Genomic DNA, 20,643 nt, shown 5'->3' with positions numbered 1-20,643 from the left:
CTCCCACAGTGAGTCTCTGACTTCATGGAGATCGGATGATAAGTTGGTGTACAAGCTGCAGAGTATGGAATAGATAGTATATTGGTTAGATGGATCGGAGATTGGCACTCTGAATAATACCAGCCAGTTGTGCATGATGGAGAAGTGTTTCGAAAAGAAAAAGTGTGTCAAAAAAACCAGTGGTTCTGCTTTTTAACTCGTTTGTAAATGATATATCATGTTGACTGAATGGGAATCTTCGATTGTTTTGCTATTTGTAAGCATTATAAGTAGCACTGCTGATGTTAATTTCCTTCAGGAAAATTTAAATCCAGTGTCTTAACCTAGGCGGTAGCGCCCCTCTGGGGGCGCTGTGAATATTGAAAGGAGAGGTAAGCGGTTAGAGGGCGCTGAGGGGACGGTAAGCGTTATAATACTACTAATATAATAAAAGCAAAAAATTCCATATTTAATCTAGCATTCCTATTTATATTCTACGCTTGACAACACTGTTCAAATTTATTCGGAACTATTTTTTTTACTATTTTTACATTAAAAGTTAAGTAATTGGGCTACTTTTTGGTCAGAATTTTCTTTGCTTCACGTTGAAGTTAGATGGCTCTCAGAGGGAAACTGGTTGCGACGCTTTAACGATCTCCACAATACTATTTTGGAATATCTTAATTTATCACATGATGAGAACATGTGTAACATTCGAAAAAAAAGGAAAAAGTTGACATCGCATATCTTTCCGATATTTTCACCAAATTAAACGAGGTTAACATCATATTGCAGGGAAGCAACATGAACTATATGAAAGCAAAGGGAATTATACATGCTTTCATCAGCAAATTAACATTTTACAGGCAGAGTATTGCAAGATGAGATTTTCTGCAGTTCTCAAGTCTACACCAAATAATAGACGATTTACCCAAATAACTTAAAATATACCCAATTGGATCATAAATCCATTTTTTTTTTCTGATATCACTTCTGTTCATTAACATTGAATAATGTTAATTTGTTCTTTCATAAAATTTATATTAAAAATGTAGTTAAAAAAAACTGATTACTTTCTGGTCCCCCTTATATGTGCTGCCAGTCCTGATTTGTGCTTTATTTCATTTCAACATCCTTGAAGTGTTCCAATTGATTTATCTCACTAGACCTGCCAGTCTGTTCTATGTAGTGTAGACTATGGTTGCAAAAAGATTAGGTGTCTATAAGATCAGTTGCAATTGTGGTCTACACTACATGGGATAGACTGGCAGATCTGTTGAACGTTTTCAAATATTTTTCACTAATGTTAATGGTTATTACTTGCTTTCTAGTTTTTTGTTTATTCATGTTATTTCCTGATGAAGTGAAACCAAGTGTTTCAGGAAACTAAATGGAATGAAAACACAGTTTCTGTTTGACATCTTTGTTTGTGGTTTTATACTGGAAGAAATAGTCTAAACATGTCCTATCCTTAGGACATTTTTAGATATATATATATACAGAAAACTAAGCAACAAGATCTTGCTTGTGATTAACTAGTAACTGTTAATTACATATTTTGTTTAGATGAATTCAGAATAATCTACTGGCTAATTAATGATACCAAATTAGGACTTAAGTTCAATGTTATACACTACAATTTTTAAAAATTCTTCTTCAATAATGACTCTTAGAATTTGAGTATTGTGACAAAATATTTGCACTTTGAAGATGCTGGATATAAAACCAGCAAAATATTGACAACTAAATTAATAAATATCACATTTATTCTGTTCCTTTGGTGTTGTGTTGTGAATTAAACTGCACAATTATAGATGAGTTTCTGAAGCTTGTCATAATCACATGCCCAGTAGTTACAGGAAAACTTCGCTTAACGTGAATTCGATATATGCACAATTGAGGGAAATTATACCATTTCCCTCTTTCAGTGAGTGATCAATCAATTTACTAGATTTTTTCCGTTATACGAAATTTTATGTTAGGCGAAATTTTTTGTTGCCAATTTGGAACAAGAGGAAAAGCTGGAAGTCATTAAGAGACATGTTAGTAATACAATGATTGTGCGAGACCTGGGATACAGTGAGTCTACAGTTTGGACTATATTAAATAAGAGCAAAGAATACAAAGAACAAGGAAAAGTTGCCTGCTTCTTTAAGCGTGCAGATCACCCGAAATAGAAGCCATTTAATGATTGAGATGGAATCTTCTATCACTCTGGATTGAGGATTATAATCAAAAAAAAGAATACCTCTTAGTACAAGGAATATTCAGGCAAAAGCTCTCAATATTTTTACCTCATTAAAAGAAACCAAATTTCCAGAGGAACGTGAAAGCTTTGCTGCAAATTTAGGATGGTTTGACCATCCTAAACTGCACAATGTAAGAATAACTGGGGAATCTGCTAGTGCTGATAAAGATTCTTCAGCCACGTTTCCTGAAGAATTGCAAAGCCTCTTTCAAGAGGGTGATGACGATCGGAAAATATTCAACATTGACGAAATTGGCCTCTTTTGGAAGCATATGCCAACAAAAACTTTCCTAGCTAAAACCGAAGCATCTCAACCAGGATACAAAGTATCTAAAGATCGTCTTATGCTTTTATTAGGCAGCAACTTTAAACTCAAGACTATGTTAGTTTATCGTGCACAAAATCCTAGATCTAACATTATTGAAGAAATCATCACAATCGGAAAAGAACTTGGATTTAATGAACTGGATAATGAAGATGTGAGAAACTTGCTTGATTCCCATTTAGAACAAATAAGCGAGAATGATCTCCTTCAACTAGAAGAAAAGCGCTCATATGAAGAAGTTAAGAAGTGTGAACAAGAGAATGTTACGACTAAGAAGCTAATCCTAATGCTGATCCTGATATGGAACGAAGCTTTGAAGTCCACCGAATTCTTGATAAAGTGATCGCCAATTATCACAAATTGCATGACAAGATGAAAAAGTCGAGCATGAGTGAAACATCTTTACTTAATTTTTTTTTTGTAAAACAGTAACTCAATCAAATGTTTAGACATTAAATAAAAATTTAAGGAACTGATTTTTATTAACTTTGATGATTTTATCCTCTGATATAGCTTATACTGTATTTTCCTCCCCTAAATTTACGCTAATTGATGGATGAATTATAATTATTCCTATTGTTTATGGTATTTGCTTATGCGATTTCATTTAGTGTGCATTAACTGATGGATTAATTAATCATGTTATGTGAGGTTTTCTGTATATCTTCTTAAATGAAAATTCCATGTTTGGCAACCTCCTAAGTCAAGACGCATGATCATTCTTCCCAATCACAAAGTCCAGCATGTTCACCACAAGTACCCACAATCACTTGCTGTTTATTACCTCTTTGTATGTGTAGAGATTCCATTTCCCTCCCACCTCCTTTCAATCTGTCTCCATATTTGAAGTCTGTTATAATAATTACTTTGGCCTAGAGAAGCAACTGACTTTATATTTTGTACACATAGCTTCAAATGCATGACCTTCCACATCTGTCTTCCTGCTAAATCTCCTAACTCTTTTTGGCTACAATAAATTTGCATCAATCACAGATCCCCCCCCACACAAATCTTATTCTCTGTAACCTCCATGAAAATATTATGTACAGATTACTACTCTGGTTATGACAAGAATGGAAAACATGCTCCATTGTTTTTCCTATGAAGGCTCTCTAGCTAGGATAGAAATATATGTATACAACATACTAATCATAATTAGTGTTATACATACTAAGGAATGCGATGGTGATAGTAGAGCTTCCATCGTGCAGTTGATAATATCAACAACTCCTTTTGATAGGACAGACCTAGAATGTGAAGAATCTTTATAAGAACTTTTCAAATGAAGGTCTGCTAACGGTTCCCATATGGAGTTAGCAAGGTTTTTCTTCTTGGGAACTCAGGTTTTTTATGTTACAAGACAGACAGACCAGCCAGAAAAATATACATAATTAACAGACATAGCAGACTTCAGGTAGGAATAACTGATTTATCATAGCATTAGATTTCTATGAAGCCAAGTTTCTTGGTTGTGATAGGCCACTGAGTCTAACACATTAGGGAAAGACTATTTCTGCCACCACCATGATGTTAATGGTGGTGGAGTAGCCTAACATATTCTGATGCCAGTTTTGTTCATTTGTGCTTCACTAACCTTCTGGTGATGAAAGGACATAGCAAGTTTATTTGGTTGAAGATTTAGTTTCTTTTTAACTTTAGAATTTGTTTTTCAGAATAAAACTGTTCTAAAACTCTTAAGGTTAATCAAGATTAATGGAGATTAATCAAGTGAAATCCATTCAAAGTCATCTTGTTGACAAGCATCAATACTTATTTCATAACAGAGAACTCATATAATGTGGATGAATGGATAGCAAATAGTCCCTGGAGATGAGATCCAATGAAATAGTAATATAATAAGTTGCATGGAGAATGGAAGATAGCTATGTATATGACCTGAAAAGTAATGGTAACAAATCAGGATAATATTAATAATACAATGCCCAAAATACTCAAGGCAACTTAAGTATTTTGGGTATTGTAGACAGAAAATAGAAGCTAAAATATTAAAATGTGGCAACATTCTCCTCCATTTCCATCAATATGGAAAGGGATGAGAAAACAAATTTCTTAGGAATATTGTTAGATGGAGAGATGATGCTCAAAAACCAAATAACAGATGTTATCTCAGTACAGTCAGGGGAGTAGTGATCCACCAATAAATGATATTAGTTTGTGTTTGAATTACTATGCCTAAAGCAGCTGAAAAAGAAGTGGTTTGTCTTTGCAAGATGAGAAAATGAATACATTTCCATTATTCTCAATGCACGGTGGAAGTTAAAGTCTTTCATCTGTAGAATTAGATTCTATTTCCTTAAATGAGTAAATGGACTTCATAATATATAATAAATTATAATCACTGAGAAATGAACAAATGTTTTTTCTGATGACTGTTCTGCTTTATGCATAACATTTCACACAAGGCTGACTAACAGGCAAATTTATACATGACAACATTGTTTTAAAATGCTTTATTAAAAATAATGCAGTATGATATGATCATTAATAAATATTTAATCATGAAAAAATGATTTTTAGTTGCTGAATTTTTTATATAATTTGTATAAAAAACGATGTTCACAAAAGATTAGTCATACATACAATATTTATTGTTGTTTCATTTGTAACATTAAGAAGACATGTGCAATTCATTATTCAAGATTGGGAAATTCCTGAGAATGAAGGATGTGCAGCCTGCAAATAGGACAAGTACTCTGCTTAACAAGCCATTCACGAATGCACTGTAAAACAGACAAAGTTATAATCATTAAATAGAAAAACATATCAGACAATAAAATTAGACTTTTTGTTGCTATTATGTGGAGCCTTCAAGTTAATAACTGTCTTAATTTGAAGGGGGGAATGGAGTCCCACTGTTTGTAAGAATTATTCTTTCCTGAAGAAATATTTAGGCCCAAACAGTCAATACCTTGTTTGAAAGTAAAAAAGGATCAAAAGACTCTCATATACTAATAATAATTCCAGGCATTCTATAAATGAAAGAAGAAGATCATATCCACATGTTATGTATGAGAGTATATACCTCATTATCTTGAAAGTAGGTGGAATGGAAGGAAGGTAAGATAGTGCCATTGCTTAAGGCCGGTAGCAAACTGGAAGTGTCTAATTATAGGCCAGTGTGTGTATCATCAGTAGTTGTTAAGATCTTAGAGAAATTGGTGAGGGACTGTATGAGAGTCAACATGGATTTGTTAAGGGGCACTCATGTTTTAGTAATGTGGTACCCTTTTATAATTTAAAAAAGAGAGTTGTGTATGGTGGAGCAGTTTCGAGGAGGCAGAAGGTTACAAGTGGGTTCCCACAGGGCTCAGTACTGGAGCCTATATTGTTTAACCTTTATATCAATGACATTGTCAGTGGATTGCAGGTGGATATTCAGTTGTTTGCAGATGATATGAAGCTGGGAAAGGTTATTAGTGATATTGCAGATGTGGTAGCCCTGCAAGAGGATTTGAATAAACTAGACAGATGGCAAATGAATTGGGGTGTTGGTTTAATGCAGTAAAATGTAATGTCTTGAGGTTTGGTACACATCGATGGGACACTTCATATTCTATTGGAGGAGTTGCACTGGAGGAAGTAGGGGATACAAGAGATCTGGTGTTGATGATTGATCTTCTTCTGCAGCTTCTCCCACTTAAGTGGGGTCACTGTTGATAATGAGTCTCCTCCACACCTTTCTGTCTTGGGCTGTCACCACATCCAAGTTCTTCATCCTCAAGTCCTCTTCTGCCAGTTCCCTCCATCTCTTCTTTGGCCGCCCACGCTTCCGACTTCCTTGCACATCCATCTGCATGACCGTTCTTCCCACATATTTGTCCTCAATCCTCATCACATGACCAAACCATCTCAACCTTGCCTCCTGTATTTTCGCTCCTAAGGTTGTAACTTTCACTGTTCCCCTGACATAGTTATTTCTCAGACGATCCTTTCTGGTCACACTGCACATCCACCTAAGCATTCTCATCTCTGCTACTTCCATCCTGCTGATGTTATTTTTCCTCAGGGCCACAGTTTCTATAGCATATGTCATAGCTGGCCTCACTACTGTCCTATAGATTTTCCCTTTCAGATTGATCGGCACCCTCTTATTGCATAACACTCCAGCCATCTCCCTCGAGGTCCTCCAACCCGCTTGTATCCTGCATTCCACTTCCTTCTCAGCTCCTCCATCTTCTTCCACTGTTGAACCTAAGTATCTAAAGTCTCTCACCTTCCTGATGACATTTCCTTCCATCTCCAGATCTGTCTCCTGTCCGCCACCCGCTGTGCAACACATATACTCTGTCTTACTTCTGCTCATTCTCATACCTCTCTCTTTCAGTACTTTTCTCCATCTTTCCAGTTTAGTTCCCTCTTCTTCTCTTGAATCTGCACACAGCAAGATGTCATCTGCATACAACATTGTCCAAGGTGCATCTTCTCTCACCTCCTCTGTTACCACCTCCACAATATTAAACAGAAACAGACTTAATGCTGACCCTTGATGCAAGCCAACTGTTACTTAAAAACTTTCTGTCTGTCCCAGACAGGTTCGAACACTTGTCTTCACATTTCTGTACATTTCCCGCAACAACCTGACATATTTCTCCAGCACCTTCTGCTCTCTCAGACATATCCAGACTTTTTGCCTTGGCACTCTATCGTATGCTTTCTCCAGATCAATAAATGCCAGATGTAGCTCTCTTTGTTTCTCTCGATACTTTTCCATCATCTGCCATAACCCAAAGATAGCATCTGTTGCTGATCTACCAGGCATGAAGCCAAATTGTTCCTTTGCAATCTCCACCTCCTTCCTCAATCTACCATCAAGAACCCTTTCTAGGATTTTCATTGTGTGGGACATCAACTTTATTCCTCTGTAATTTTTACAGTCTTGTGCATCCCCCTTTACCCTTGTAGATGGGCACAAGAGTACTCTCCCTCCAAGAAAATGGGATACTGTATCGGGGACAGCATGGTTTTGTGAAGGGTAGGTCATGCCTCAGTAACTTGCTCACGTATTATAACACAGTGACGGCTGAACTGGATAAGGGTAATGGGTTTACAGTGATTCTGCTGGACCTTGCTAAGGCCTTTGACAGGATACCACATGGAATTCTAATCAGTAAATTGCAGCATATGGGAATGGACATAGGGTTGGTGAGATGGATAGGAGGGTGGTTGACGGAGAGATATCAGAGAGTGGTTTACTCAGGAGTAGAGTCCACAAGACGGCCTGTGACTAGTGGTGTACCACAAGGATCTGTTCTTGGACCACTGCTGTTTAATTTGTTCATAAATGATATAGGAAAGGATCTGAGAGGAACAGTTCATTTGTTTGCGGATGATGCGAAGTTGGGTAGGGCAATAGTGAATGCAGATGACGTCAAAGTTTTGCAGGATGATTTGGATAGATTGGAGGTCTGGGCTAGGGAGAATGGATGTCAATTTAATGTGGCAAAATGTAAGGTTATGCATTTTGGGGTGAAAAGATGGGAGGCAGTTTACTGCATTGGTGGAACCGTGCTCCAGGAAATTGATGAGGCACGAGATTTAGGAGTGTTGGTGGATAAGGAATTGAAATTTAGGGGACACATTGCAAAAGTGGCCAAATCAGCTCATCAAATCACTTGGTTGCTGAAGAATACGTTGTCAAGCAGAGACAAGCAGGTTATTGTTCCTCTGTATCGAGCCTTGATAAGACCTCATCTCGACTACTGTGCTCAGATTTGGTCACCTAGGTTTCTTCTTGATGGGGAGGAGGTGGAGAGGATCCAGAGGCGAGTGACCAAGATGATAGCAGGTCTGTGGAATGAACCGTATGAGAACAGGTTGAGGATTTGTGGGTTGCAAAAATTGGTTGATAGGCGGAGGAGGGGAGATATGATTGAAACATTCAAATTACTGAAGGGTTTCTATAAAATTAATTCAGAAGATATTTTTGAGAACAGGGCTGGTTGTGGGAGGACTAGGGGACATCCATGGAAACTGGGCAAAAGTGTGGTTAGTAAAGGTGTTAGAGCTGGGTTCTTTACTTTTAGAGTAGTGAATGAGTGGAATGCGCTCCCTGAGTCTGTGGTGGATGCTGTGACAGTGAATGAGTTTAAGGCGAGGTATGATAGATACTGTATGAATGTCGAATAGTTGTGATGAAAATGATTTGGGGCCTCCCTCGATGAGTCTAATGACTCCCTGGAGTTTCCCGTAATAATAATAATAATAATAATAAGAATAATAATAATAATATCATTTGGAATGAATGGTTGCACTGTGTTTTCTCTCTCTCTTTAGAGATACCAACAAGAGGGAATAATCCAAGCTTATGCATCATTATTCTACTTTCTAAAGCTTATGTAGCAGCAGTGAGGGAGAGAAAACAAGCCTATCACTTATGAAAGGGAGTGTACAGATAGATTCACCTAATACAATACCCTTTTATAAACCTTACAAATTCCATTTACATTGCTGCTGAAATCAGTGAAGCATACTTGTTTCTAATGAGTGGTTTATGAAGAATAATGATAAAGACAATCAAACTATATATCTCCAGGTGCATGGTTTGGGTTAATATCAGCTGATCTCACCAAAGTTGCACAAATTCCTTTACGATACCTTTAAAGAAAGGAAGAGGGGAAAGTAGAGTTTACACAATGATAATTTTTCTTGTCAGACACATACTCAATGTTAATTGTTCAATATTAAAAAGTCCAAGTACTAAAATACTTTTCAAACACACTTCACATCTTTTGAAGAGATACCTATGGAAATCCAATGAAATAAAAGAAAATAACGAAGTAAAGCTATTTTACTAATATCAACATCATCCAATTCCTGCAATGTACCCTCAAGGGGTGTACAGGATATGATAGTACTACATGAAACAAATTACATCTTTACTAACTTCCTATCTACAATTTTCCTTCAAATCAGTCTCCAACATTATCAGATCTTATATTTCTATTGTGTAAGGCACTTTGTACTGTATCAATCCACCTATATCTTGGTCTTCCTCTGGGTCATTTTGCTGCCAACCTGGCAGAGAACACCACTTGTTTTGCTAAACTTTCTTTGCCCATTCTGTTTAAGTGACCATACCACCTGAGATTAGCTCTGCTAACGCATTCCTGGATGCTGACAATGTCAAGTTCTTTCCTAATATCCTCATTTTTAATATGATATTGCCATTGATGCCATCTGTTCACGCCTATAATCTTTCTCAGGACTCTCATACCTGCGGTCTCTAGTCTTTGGTCAAGTGTTTTACTTCTGACCCAGCTCTCATATCCATAAGTTAAAACTGGTTTGAACACTGTCTTGTATACAGCTAATTTAGTATTCTGATTAATTTCTCTCTTATTCATTATGAATTTATTCAATTGACTTCCCACCATACCAGCTTTGCTGATTCTGTTGTCTATTTCTATATTTAATTTACCATCTTCACTAAAAATCGTGCCTAAGTAGCTGAAATGTTTTACTTGTTCCACAGGTTCTCCATTCACAACACAGTTGACATTTTCAATGATTCTGCCTATTTTCATTGTCTTTGTCTTTTTATTGCTGACCTTCATACCATATCTATTACAACAGCTATTCAATTTAGACAGAGAATCTTGCAGACTTGTAGTGGATTTATTTAGAAGTATAACATCATCCGCATAAAGAAAAGAGCTGACATTAACATCTCCAATTTTGATATCATGTTTAATACCACTTTCCTTCTTAATGTGATCCATATAGATAATGAATAACAGAGGGGATAATGTACATCCTTGTCTCACATAAGATTTAACATTAAACCATCTTCCTGTACTTCCTTCAATTCTAACTGCTGACTTACAACTCAAATAAAGACAAAGTATTGCTTGATATAATGCCCTATTGACACCATATAACTGTAGCGTATTGAATAGCTTCTTTCTTGGCACCTTGTCATATGCCTTTTCCAAATCGACAAAACTTAAATACAGATCTCTGTTATATTTCCATGCTTTCTCGCCTATTTGTCATAAAGTGAAGATCTGATCCTGACAGCCTGTATTTGGCCTGAATCCAGCTTGTTCTTCACCAAGCTTTTCTTCCACAATTCTTATCAACCATTTCTCAAGTATACTTGCATAGATCTTGCCAGGAACACTCAGTAGGGAAATACCTCTGTAATTCTCACATTCAGTTTTATTTCCCTTTTTATATATGGGAACTATGAGAGCTCTACTCCAATCATCGTGAATTTGTCCCTCTGTCCAGATTTTCTGAACTATGCAGTGCAGCCACTGTAAGACTCTTATACCACCATACTTCAGTATTTCTGGTTGAATATCATCTACTCCTGCTGCCTTTCCACATTTCAAGTCTTTGATGGCTTTTTCTACTTCAAATATGGATATGCATTCCTGACTGCATGCCTGTTGAGTGTTTTTTACCACTGTGCTATCACTGCTTGTTTAATTTAGCAAATTTTCAAAGTAATTACTCCATACATCAAGGATATCTTTTTCTCTCGTTTTCATGTCACCTTTATCATCTCTAACTCCTTTTACAGCACTCTTTTCTCCATTCCTAAGCTTCTTCAACAACCTCCAGAATATTTTGCCACCTTCTTGATATTTATTTTCTGTATTCTTGCCCATGTCTTCCCATGACTTTTGTTTAGCTAGTTTCACACAGTGTTTAGCATTCTTGCATTTGTCTCTGTATTCTCTAAGAGCACAAGCTGACTCATTTGACAGGAACTTTTGATATGCTTTCTTCTTTTCCTTCACTACCTCTTTAACTTCCTGTGTCCACCAGGGAGTTCTGATTTTTTTTTTATCCTTGCAGACAACCTCATCACATGCTCTCTGGCAGAATCAATCAATGTTTTCTTCAGAGTTTACCAGTGAATCTCCAAGGTTTGATTCCTGTTCTCAAACTCGTTCATTTTTTCTTCAATAATCTTTGTGTATTTTAGTCTACAGTTCACATCTGAGAGCTGCTCAACTTTTATTCGCTTTAAAACTTTCTTACATGTTATTCTTTTCAATAGGTAATTCAATTTTATCCTGCTCAAGACTAAATAGTGATCACTTCCAATTTCAAATCCTTTGTACACTCTGGTGTCCTGCACCAGGGAGAAAACATCACTATCAACAATAACATAGTCAATAAGATTTTTCTTATTCCTTGCCTCTTCTCTCCATGTGAATTTGTGCACATTTTTATATTGGAACATGGTGTTAGTAATAACCAGTCCATGTCCTGAGCAGAAATCCAACAGATATTTGCCATTATTATTAGCTTTGCTCTTTTCTCCAAATTTTCCCAAATTATTTTTGTATGTCTCACAATCATTTCTTACTCTGCTTTGTATTGATTGCTTTTTCTAAAGCCTCAAAAAATTCCTCCACTTCTACCTTAATAGAACCTTCTGTAGGACTATAGGCACAAATAAGTCTCATTGTCCAGTTCCCCATTCTCATATTTGCCCACATTACTCTACTTGAGACTGACCACCATTCAAGAAGATTAGCCTCTTATTTTGTGTTGAATACTATGGCTACTCCTTCTTTTCCTTGATTGTCATTGCCTGAATATAACATTTTGTACTTATTGCTCAGAAATATCTCACCAGTTTTGGTCTTTTTTGTTTCAGTCACCCCTATTATGTCGATCTGGTACTTATCTAATTCCTCAGCTAGCTCCATTTCTTTGCCATTCAGGCTTCTTACGTTGATAGTACCGATCTTTAACTCTGGTGATGTTGAGTTGGGGTTTGTTTTCAGATTTGTTCCAGTAACTGACTATTCGCTGTTCGCCCTGGTTCTCTGGTGAAAACAACGGGGGCCTTGTTTAACCAGGCGACGCCCCAGCCGGCATGAAATTTTGTCATGTTGTGCCATCATTTTTTATTTTGGTTTAACCAATAAGAATACAATTTGGTCGGCTAAATCCCAAATTGCCAGCTCATCCTCGTTTGTTCAGTATTCAAGTAGATACCCAACAGGGTGCACCACGAGAAGGTGAGGATTGGACATTAGGTCAGAAGCCCTGGTCGGTTCTCTGCATTCCTTTAAAGGCTATGTGGAGGTCTCCTCTCAGTTATACAGCTTTGACCCTTAAGCACCCCATTTTACTAATATAATACTGTTAAATTACAGATATTTCAGTTTTTGCATCAGACCATCTTCAGTGTAGAAAAAATAAACAATCGTTATCTTTTCAAGTGCAGTCACAAAAACAGGTTGTTAACTGCTTATGCTATGAGATTATTTTTAAAAAATACATCTGCTAATAACAATTTTCTAAATTTTGGGCAGGTATAGTCCACCATAGAGGTTTAAAGTTGGAACTATGAAAAAGGACCTCAGCTGCAGAGTTTTTTTGAAAAGGTATTCAAATTTGTAGATTAGATTAACAATTCTGCATCATTACAAAGGATCATTTGGCTAGATATAATACTGGTATTCTGAAATATGTTTTATAAGACAACTACCTATCTTTCGAAAATAGGATGAATCAGTTATAGAATTTAACAGATGCTGGGTAGCAAATGGAGGAATTTTACACTGTTTATTCTTCTGTAATGAAGATGGTTTGTGATACATAAACTGAAATATCTGTATTTAACAGTATCTTTATTGTGGTTGCAATGTTTTCTTTTATTTCAATACAGTTCATGCATTTTTTTTTCTAGCAAAAATTTGATAGTAAATTATATGTTAAAGAGGGAATTAGGGGTGCTTAAGGGTCAAAGCTGAGAGGAGACCTCCACATAGCCTTTAAAGGAATGCAGAGAACCGACCAAGGCTTCTGACCTAATGTCCAATCCTCACCTTCTTGTGGTGCACCCTGTTAGGTATCTACCTGGATACTGAACGAACGAGGATGGGCTGGCAATTTGGGATTTAGCCGACCAAATTGTATCCATATTGGTTAAACCACAATATTAAATGATGGTACAACATAACAAAATTTCATGCCGGCTGGGGTGTCCGGTTAAACAAGGCCCCCGTTGTTTTCGCCAGGGAACCAGGGCAAACAGTGAAAAGTCAGCTACTGGAACAAACCCTAAAACACACCCAAACTCAATATCCCCCAGAGCTCAAGATTGGTACTATCAACATAAGAAGCCTGAATGGCAAAGATGAATGGCTGAGAGGAAAGATTAGCAAAACAGGTGTTCTCTGCCAGGTTGCCAGGAAAAATACCCAGAGGAAGACCAAGATATAGGTGGATTGATATGGTAAAAAGTGCCTTAGAAGTATAATATCTGACAATGTTGAAGCCTTGAAAGGTAATAGAGTGATTTGGAGGAAAATTGTAGATAGAAAGTTAGTAATGATTGAAATTTTTCATGTACAGTGACTCTCGACCATCCGGCCTAATGTGCCGGAAAGGCAGGCCGGACACAAAAGCCAGATAGGCCGGAGTTCTAGGCCTACCTTTTCACACACAAATGTGAAAAGGTAGGCCTAAGATGAAAGAGTCAAAACTTACAGTTTTTAGTTTTTGAAAAAGTCCTTGATAGATGACGGCTTCACCCTTTTAGCCCTTTTCCGCGATGCAATGTCCCTCCATATATGCAAGCAGATGATATCAGCCTGTGTTGCTTCCTCCTGCTCACTAATGTACTGCAGTGCTGCCTCAATCGTCTTGAACCCTTCCGAATGTGGGATGAGATTTTTCCTGTAATCTAAGGATGCCTCCTCCTCCTCCTCTTCTTCTTCTTCCCCCTGTGTCACTGTTTCCATAATATCGTTGTCAGTTATTTCATCAACTTCGTCGTTTGACATCCATTCTGTAATGTCCTCTGCATTGACATCATCACAGCTTGGTACATTTTTGAGCAATGAAACAATTTTATCATTTTCATCTTCCACTTTGGTTTCACACATGAGTTCAAGGTTGAAATGTCCACCTTCATGGTCCAAAAGAATTTTCCAAGACTTTACAAGTGATATGTTTCGAATCTCTTCCCATGCTTCGGCCAACCACCTTATGACATATAGCAAGTCAATCTTTTTCAGATTGGTTACGCTGTCTTCATTATTATCAATTGCTGATATCAACGAACTGAGAAGACGGCGACGATACTTTTTCTTTAGCATTTCAAGGACGCCCTGGTCCATCGGCTGACAAACAGCAGTCACATTGGGTGGTAAAAATAAAGCTTTGATGTCTCCATCTGTGAGTTCATCATTGGCATGATGTGAAGGTGCGTTGTCAAGAAGTAGAACAGCTTTTCTCAGCAAATTGTTGTCTTTCAAATGATTTTCTACAGTCCGTACGAATTCATTTTGGAACCAAGTTTTAAAGATTTCTGAATTCATCCATGCTTTCTTTTGATGTGTGTAATATAGGGGTAGTGATTCCTGATTTTTCAGTTTTTTAAAAGCTCTAGGTTTCTTTGATTTTCCTATTAACGTAAGCCTAAGCTCGTGATTGCCAGTTGCATTACTGCAAGCCAAGATGGTGACTCGTTCCTTGGTTTTCTTGTATCCTGATGCAGCGGCTTCTTTTTTGTTTTTGTAGGGAGCATCTTATAATTTAAACCAGTCTCATCGCAGTTGTATAACTGTTCCCCAGAAATTCCCTCTTTTTCAATAAGCTAGTCTTTGAACAAAGGTACAGCCTCTTTATCAGCGGATAAAGCCTCCCCACTGATGGTAATCTGGCGAATACTGAATCGTTTTTCCTCCGATCTAACTATCCATCACTGGCATTAAATTCCGAATTTTCTCCTTCTACATGTATTTGTCGCTTAAATTGCAAATGCTGTTTCCTGCAATATCGGCCCAGTAACATGCAAGGCTTTTCCTCTTAAGTGTTCATGCCACAAAAATAAAGCTTCTTCAACTTCTTTATGCTTACCTTTCAGCATCATTTTTCTTACTTTCATTCCACTTCCACTAGTTTGGGCAGCACACCACTTTTCAATTTCTGCTTGATTTTTCTTCCAGTCTCTAACTGTACTTTTCCCAACTCCTACCTCCGAAGCAATAGTTTTTGCCATTACCTCAGAGTCTAGTTGCTTTATAGTGCGTAGTTTCTCCTTCATAGTCACTACAACCTTTTTTAGTTTATCACCCATTTCGTAATCTTTAATAAAAAAACGAAGCACACCAAACAACAATTTACTAATGTAACCCGATACAGTGGCAAATGTATTCCGCACTTGTGGACATCTGATACACAACTGATGAAGCGGGGAAATCCGCACTTTGCATGTCTCAACTTGTGTTATGCACACGGCACGTAGGAGGATTGTAGCAGACGCCCGCTTGCAATGCCTTGGCAAAGTAAATTACAGTATCTATTCCTCATTTTATCACGGAGAATTACTGTATTATTATAATTCTCCATGATAAAATCCAGGCTCCGGATAGTCAAGAGTCTACTGTAGTACTATCAATATCATGTTCACCCCTTAAGGGTAAATATAAGGAATTGATGATGATGAAGAAGAGGGAATTATGAATTTTTTTAAACAGTCAAAAACACCATAACAACAAAGATGGCTTCTCTAGTAGTAATGATGGATGGAGCATTTTGATAGGTGGAATCTGTACTATATATATGACCATTCATGTTCTGTATACAGGGTGCAATAAAAGTAATATGCCAATCTTCAAGGATCAATTATTTGAGTAATTCTAAGCAAACAAAGCTATATTACAACATGTGTATAAAAATTGGGATGTTTCATGACAAATTGCTCTTCTTATATGGGTAATCACTTAATATGATGAGAAAGATTTTAATGATGAAATCTATCAAAAGTCACTTAAGGGCTAAACCAAGATAAAAAGGGTGGAGACCTCCAAATAATCTTTAAAGAAGGCGGTGCAGTCCTCTAACCAAAAAGTCGAATCCTTATCTTACCTTACCAGGGTGCACCACATTATTAGTTATCCTTGGATAATAAAAGAATGAGGATGTGTTGGATATTTGAGACTTAGCGAATCAAATTATATTCTATACAATTTGAAGAGTATTCAGCTGAACTGGCCATTCCTTTGAACAGGATATTTGATGTGAGTCTCAGAACAGGGAAGATTCCACAGGAATGTATGGTAATTCCATTGCACAAGGGTAGCGCAAAGACCGATGTATCCAATTATTGACCAATTAGTATCTCAGGAGTCAGGTGAAGATTTTGGAAAAATTGGTTAGGGATCACATTCAGAAATAGGTTGACAGTGAATCTCTACTTTGCAATGAACAACATGGGTTTACTAAGGGAATATCATGTTTTAGCAACTTGCTCACATTCTATAACAATGTTATTATTGAACTAGACAAGGGGAATGGATACACCATGATACTTTTGGATTTTGCTAAGGCTTCTGACAGAATATAGCATGGCAGACTGCTGCATAAATTGAAGAAAATGGGTATGGGTTACAGAATATTAGCATGGATAAGAGGATGGCTGACTGATAGATATCAAAAAGTGGTATACAGGGGATCTGAGTCTGCAAGGTTTAAGTTAAACCTTGCTAATCTTAGACTAATTAAACCTTGTTAATCTTAGTTAAACGACTTCAGCAACATATACAGCATAATTATAGACAGAGATTTTGTCCCTTCAGATGGCTGTGTCAAGAATATCTTCTTTCTTCTCTTCTTTCTGATTCCTGACACAATCTTAAGCCTCTATATATGGTGTCGCTGGACCTCCAAAAGGCCTTTGATAGCATCTCCATTCCTGCTCTCCTTCGAGCGCTGTCTATTGCTGGATGTCCAGAACCCTTTCTTTCCTATATTATGGAGCTATACTTGGGTAGCTCCATCACTATCACTACAGGGTCCCGTGCAACTTCTATTTCTGCAGTGCAGGGTGTTTGCCAGGGTGATCCTCTATCTCCCCTTTTCTTAAAAGGAAATTTTTTGCAAATAAGCATTTCGAATCAAATATGCTGGGTACTCACCATGATCCCCACAAGCAGATTTAGGAAAATAAGAGAATTTCAGGAACAACACACTAAGCTCATGACTGTCATTCAAGGAAGAATTAAGGGAATACATTGTGATGTTTTGTTAGATACTGGATCCCAAGTTTCGGTAATAACTGGATCGCTATTCAAAAGATTAAGGTCCAGAGTATCTAACTGTGTCACAAAACTAAAGAGACCTGTTAAGCTAAGTGGAATCGCAAATCCCACTATTTATGCTCCAAGAAAATTAAAGGTAAACATGTGGTTGCCTGATTTTGGTTTGAATGTCTTACCTGAGCTACTGATTCTCCCAGAGACCTCTCGACGTGGGGCTCGAATACTGGGAACCGACTTCTTAAAAAGTCATGGGTTCTCGTGTAACTTCAGCACCCAGGAAGTTTCTTTGATGGGAATAAAGCAGGCTAAAGGAGATGCTCAGACATTTTGAACTGACAGAGCTAGTAAGGATAGAAGGATGCACAACCACAAATACAGATGTAATGAACAAGCTGAGGTGAGCGAAAATGTATGCAGAAGGGAAGAAAATGATCCCTCAGTAATTAGAAACAGCCTACAAGATGACATGGGAAAACCTTTTCACATATCAAGTGTGAAGGTGACAGTAAGCCAAGAGGAAAACACGGAGCTTACAGAAAGTAAAGATAAAAGCACAATGGAAATAAACTTTATAGAGAAAGAGAAAGGGAGCAGCGATAGACGTCCTACACGTCCAAATCACGTGCAGTTACGTATCTTAACTAAACTGCGGAGAATTCAAAGGGCGAAAGGAAGTGATAGAAATGAGAGCAACAATTTTGAAGGAAACCGAGAGAGAGCATGGTATAGTGAACAATAAATGCCCAAGATGTAAGTTGAGCACCAACGCTCATCTATAGCACCAGAAAGAGCTGACGCATCGAACTGAGTGTTTTCTAAACTCACATCACAGGCCAATAAAACTGAGTATTGTCCACTCCAGAGAGAGAGAGAATAACACAGCACACAGCTAATGTGAAGAAAAAAATTTATCATCCACATTCGTGTCTAAAAACTTTTTTTCGTGAAGGGGTGGGTCTTTGTAAAATTCAATGCAGCGTCATAATTTTTCCAAAATTTTATTGCATCGACTTTTACAGGAGTCACATCAAAAATTCACAAAAAGTAAACTTGTAAATTTTGCATGTAAATAATACTAACAGCCCATATAAATCATCATGATACAGTGTAAATAGAAGATATATGAATATGTAGTTCAAGAGAAAATGCCATAGAAATCAGAAATATGTTAGACTTTATCTATGTAAGTAAATACCAAAGCCCATCTATACAGACCCAGAGGAATTAAGCATGCTAGAATAGAGTAAACAAATATCTTAAAATAGAAGTTCAGGGACAATACTTTAGAATTCGGAAATGTATTTGATGTTATCACTTAGTATTGGGTGAAAAGAAACCCATTGTAACAAAAGCAGTCCGATACCGCCTTCAAGGTCAATAGCAAAAGAGGGCGGTATACATCAAAGGTGTTATGCTGTAAAAGGGATTAAATGTACACTTCAGGGAGATCTAGAAGTCTGCACTTTCTAGAAGGATAAGAGTTTGCACGTGAACGGTACGGGGATCTCAGACCTTAATTCAAAGCTTGCGTGGGAATATCTGGGGTCTAAAACCTTCGTGCAGGACACTGCGCGAAGCCAAATAAAAGGATCATAGAATCAACTATCAAGCATCGGCAGATTTGATGCCAGGAGAAAAGGAGATTATCGGCAAGATTTTTTTTTTTTTTTTTCTAAGTTGGTACATCTGTCATACGCAGCCATGTGAAATTGCAAGTCATTCTATCAAGTGGTTTGTTTTATACAGCTGGCTGAAGCAAAAGTGTTGTCGGTATCCCTTGAAATGAATTAAATTGAGTATCGTGCAGTTATTCTTTGTAAAAGAAGGTTTAACACCAAAACAAATTCATTTGAAGTTCATAAAATTTTATGGGCACTCTTCTCCTTCATTTCTGAAATTAAGAAACGGGCTTCCGAATTTAAACGTTGCCATGCTAGCCTTGAAGATGATCCACGTAAAGGATGTTCAAAAAGCGTCACAACACCAGAAATCATTAAGTGCACGACACGGTATCGGACGACCAGCAAGTCAAAGCGCGAAATTGCTGAGACTATAGGCATTTCAAAAGAACATGTAGGATATATTTTGCGTGAAGAATTGCAAATGAAAAAAGCTTTGTGTAAGATAGGGGTGTCATGCTTGCTCACAGCAGATCAAAAACGCACTTGCATGAAAATCTCTGGACAGTGCTTGGAGTGTTTTAACAAGAATAAAACTGATTTTGTGAGTCGATTTATTATTATGGATGAGACTTGGATTCACCATTACACACCAGAATTCAAACAGCAGTCAAAACAGTGGACAGAAGCCGGTTGTTCAGTGTCAAAGATGACAAAGAAGGTTCTGTCAGCAGGAAAGATCAAAGTATAATAAAGGCATTTTGTTTATTAATTATCTTGAAAAGGGTAAAGCAATAACTGGGGAATATTATTCCGATCTTTCAACAGACTAGACGAAAAAATTCGTGAGAAAAGACCTGGTTTGCAGAAGAAAAAATCATCTTTCATCAGGACAATGCACTGCCCACAAAGGTGTTTTGGCAATGGGAAAATTAAGGGATCTGCACTATGAATTGTTGGAACATCCACCCTATTTTTGAGATTTGGCTCCCTCTGACTTCCGTCTCTTCCCAAAACTAAAACTCTTCCTTGCTGGTCAGCGTTTTTCTTTGATGGGATAACGGTGCTGGAACATCGTTGGAGGAAATGTATTAGTCTTAAGGGAAATTATGTTGAAACATAAAAATAATTTTGAAATTATAAATTCGTTTTTTCATTGTTAGGCCGAGAACTTTTCAGACCACTCTTGCATATATGTATAATTGAGAAGAGGCATATACTTGTATAAATCTTATCTTTAGTACCTGTTATGGAATTTCCTCTAAAATTTCACATAGTTTTATTTCACATTTTACAGATGGGTACTGTTCCTACTCTAATCATCAGGAATTTGACCTTACCTTCGAAGCAATGCAAAATAACCATTGTAATTTTTCTGAGCATTTGTAATCAAATAACATCTATTTCAACTGCCTTTCAGGCTGTTCTGACAGCTTT

The 20,643-nt window shown here is 37.2% G+C and overlaps 1 protein-coding gene across 2 annotated transcripts in view; it reads right to left on the bottom strand.

Annotated features, from left to right (window-relative positions):
• Nucleotides 1-5,139: 5,139 nt before the first annotated feature.
• Nucleotides 5,140-20,643, bottom strand: part of LOC150094045 (uncharacterized) — a 1,005,660-nt gene continuing 990,156 nt past the window's right edge. For both annotated transcript variants that reach the window (XM_090412663.1, XM_090412664.1), the window contains exon 40: nt 5,140-5,293. In XM_090412663.1, the coding sequence (XP_090268789.1) occupies nt 5,204-5,293 (90 nt within the window). In that variant the 3' untranslated portion in view covers nt 5,140-5,203. The remainder of the gene's footprint in view (nt 5,294-20,643) is intronic.

Source organism: Typopeltis vanoorti, chromosome 23, assembly GCF_054136105.1.
Source record: "Typopeltis vanoorti isolate ZY-2024b chromosome 23, IOZ_Tvanoo_1.0, whole genome shotgun sequence".
Taxonomy (NCBI): Eukaryota; Metazoa; Arthropoda; class Arachnida; order Uropygi; family Thelyphonidae; genus Typopeltis; species Typopeltis vanoorti.
The sequence above is the reverse complement of the archived record's forward strand: the minus strand, read 5'-3'. Positions and strand labels throughout refer to the sequence as shown.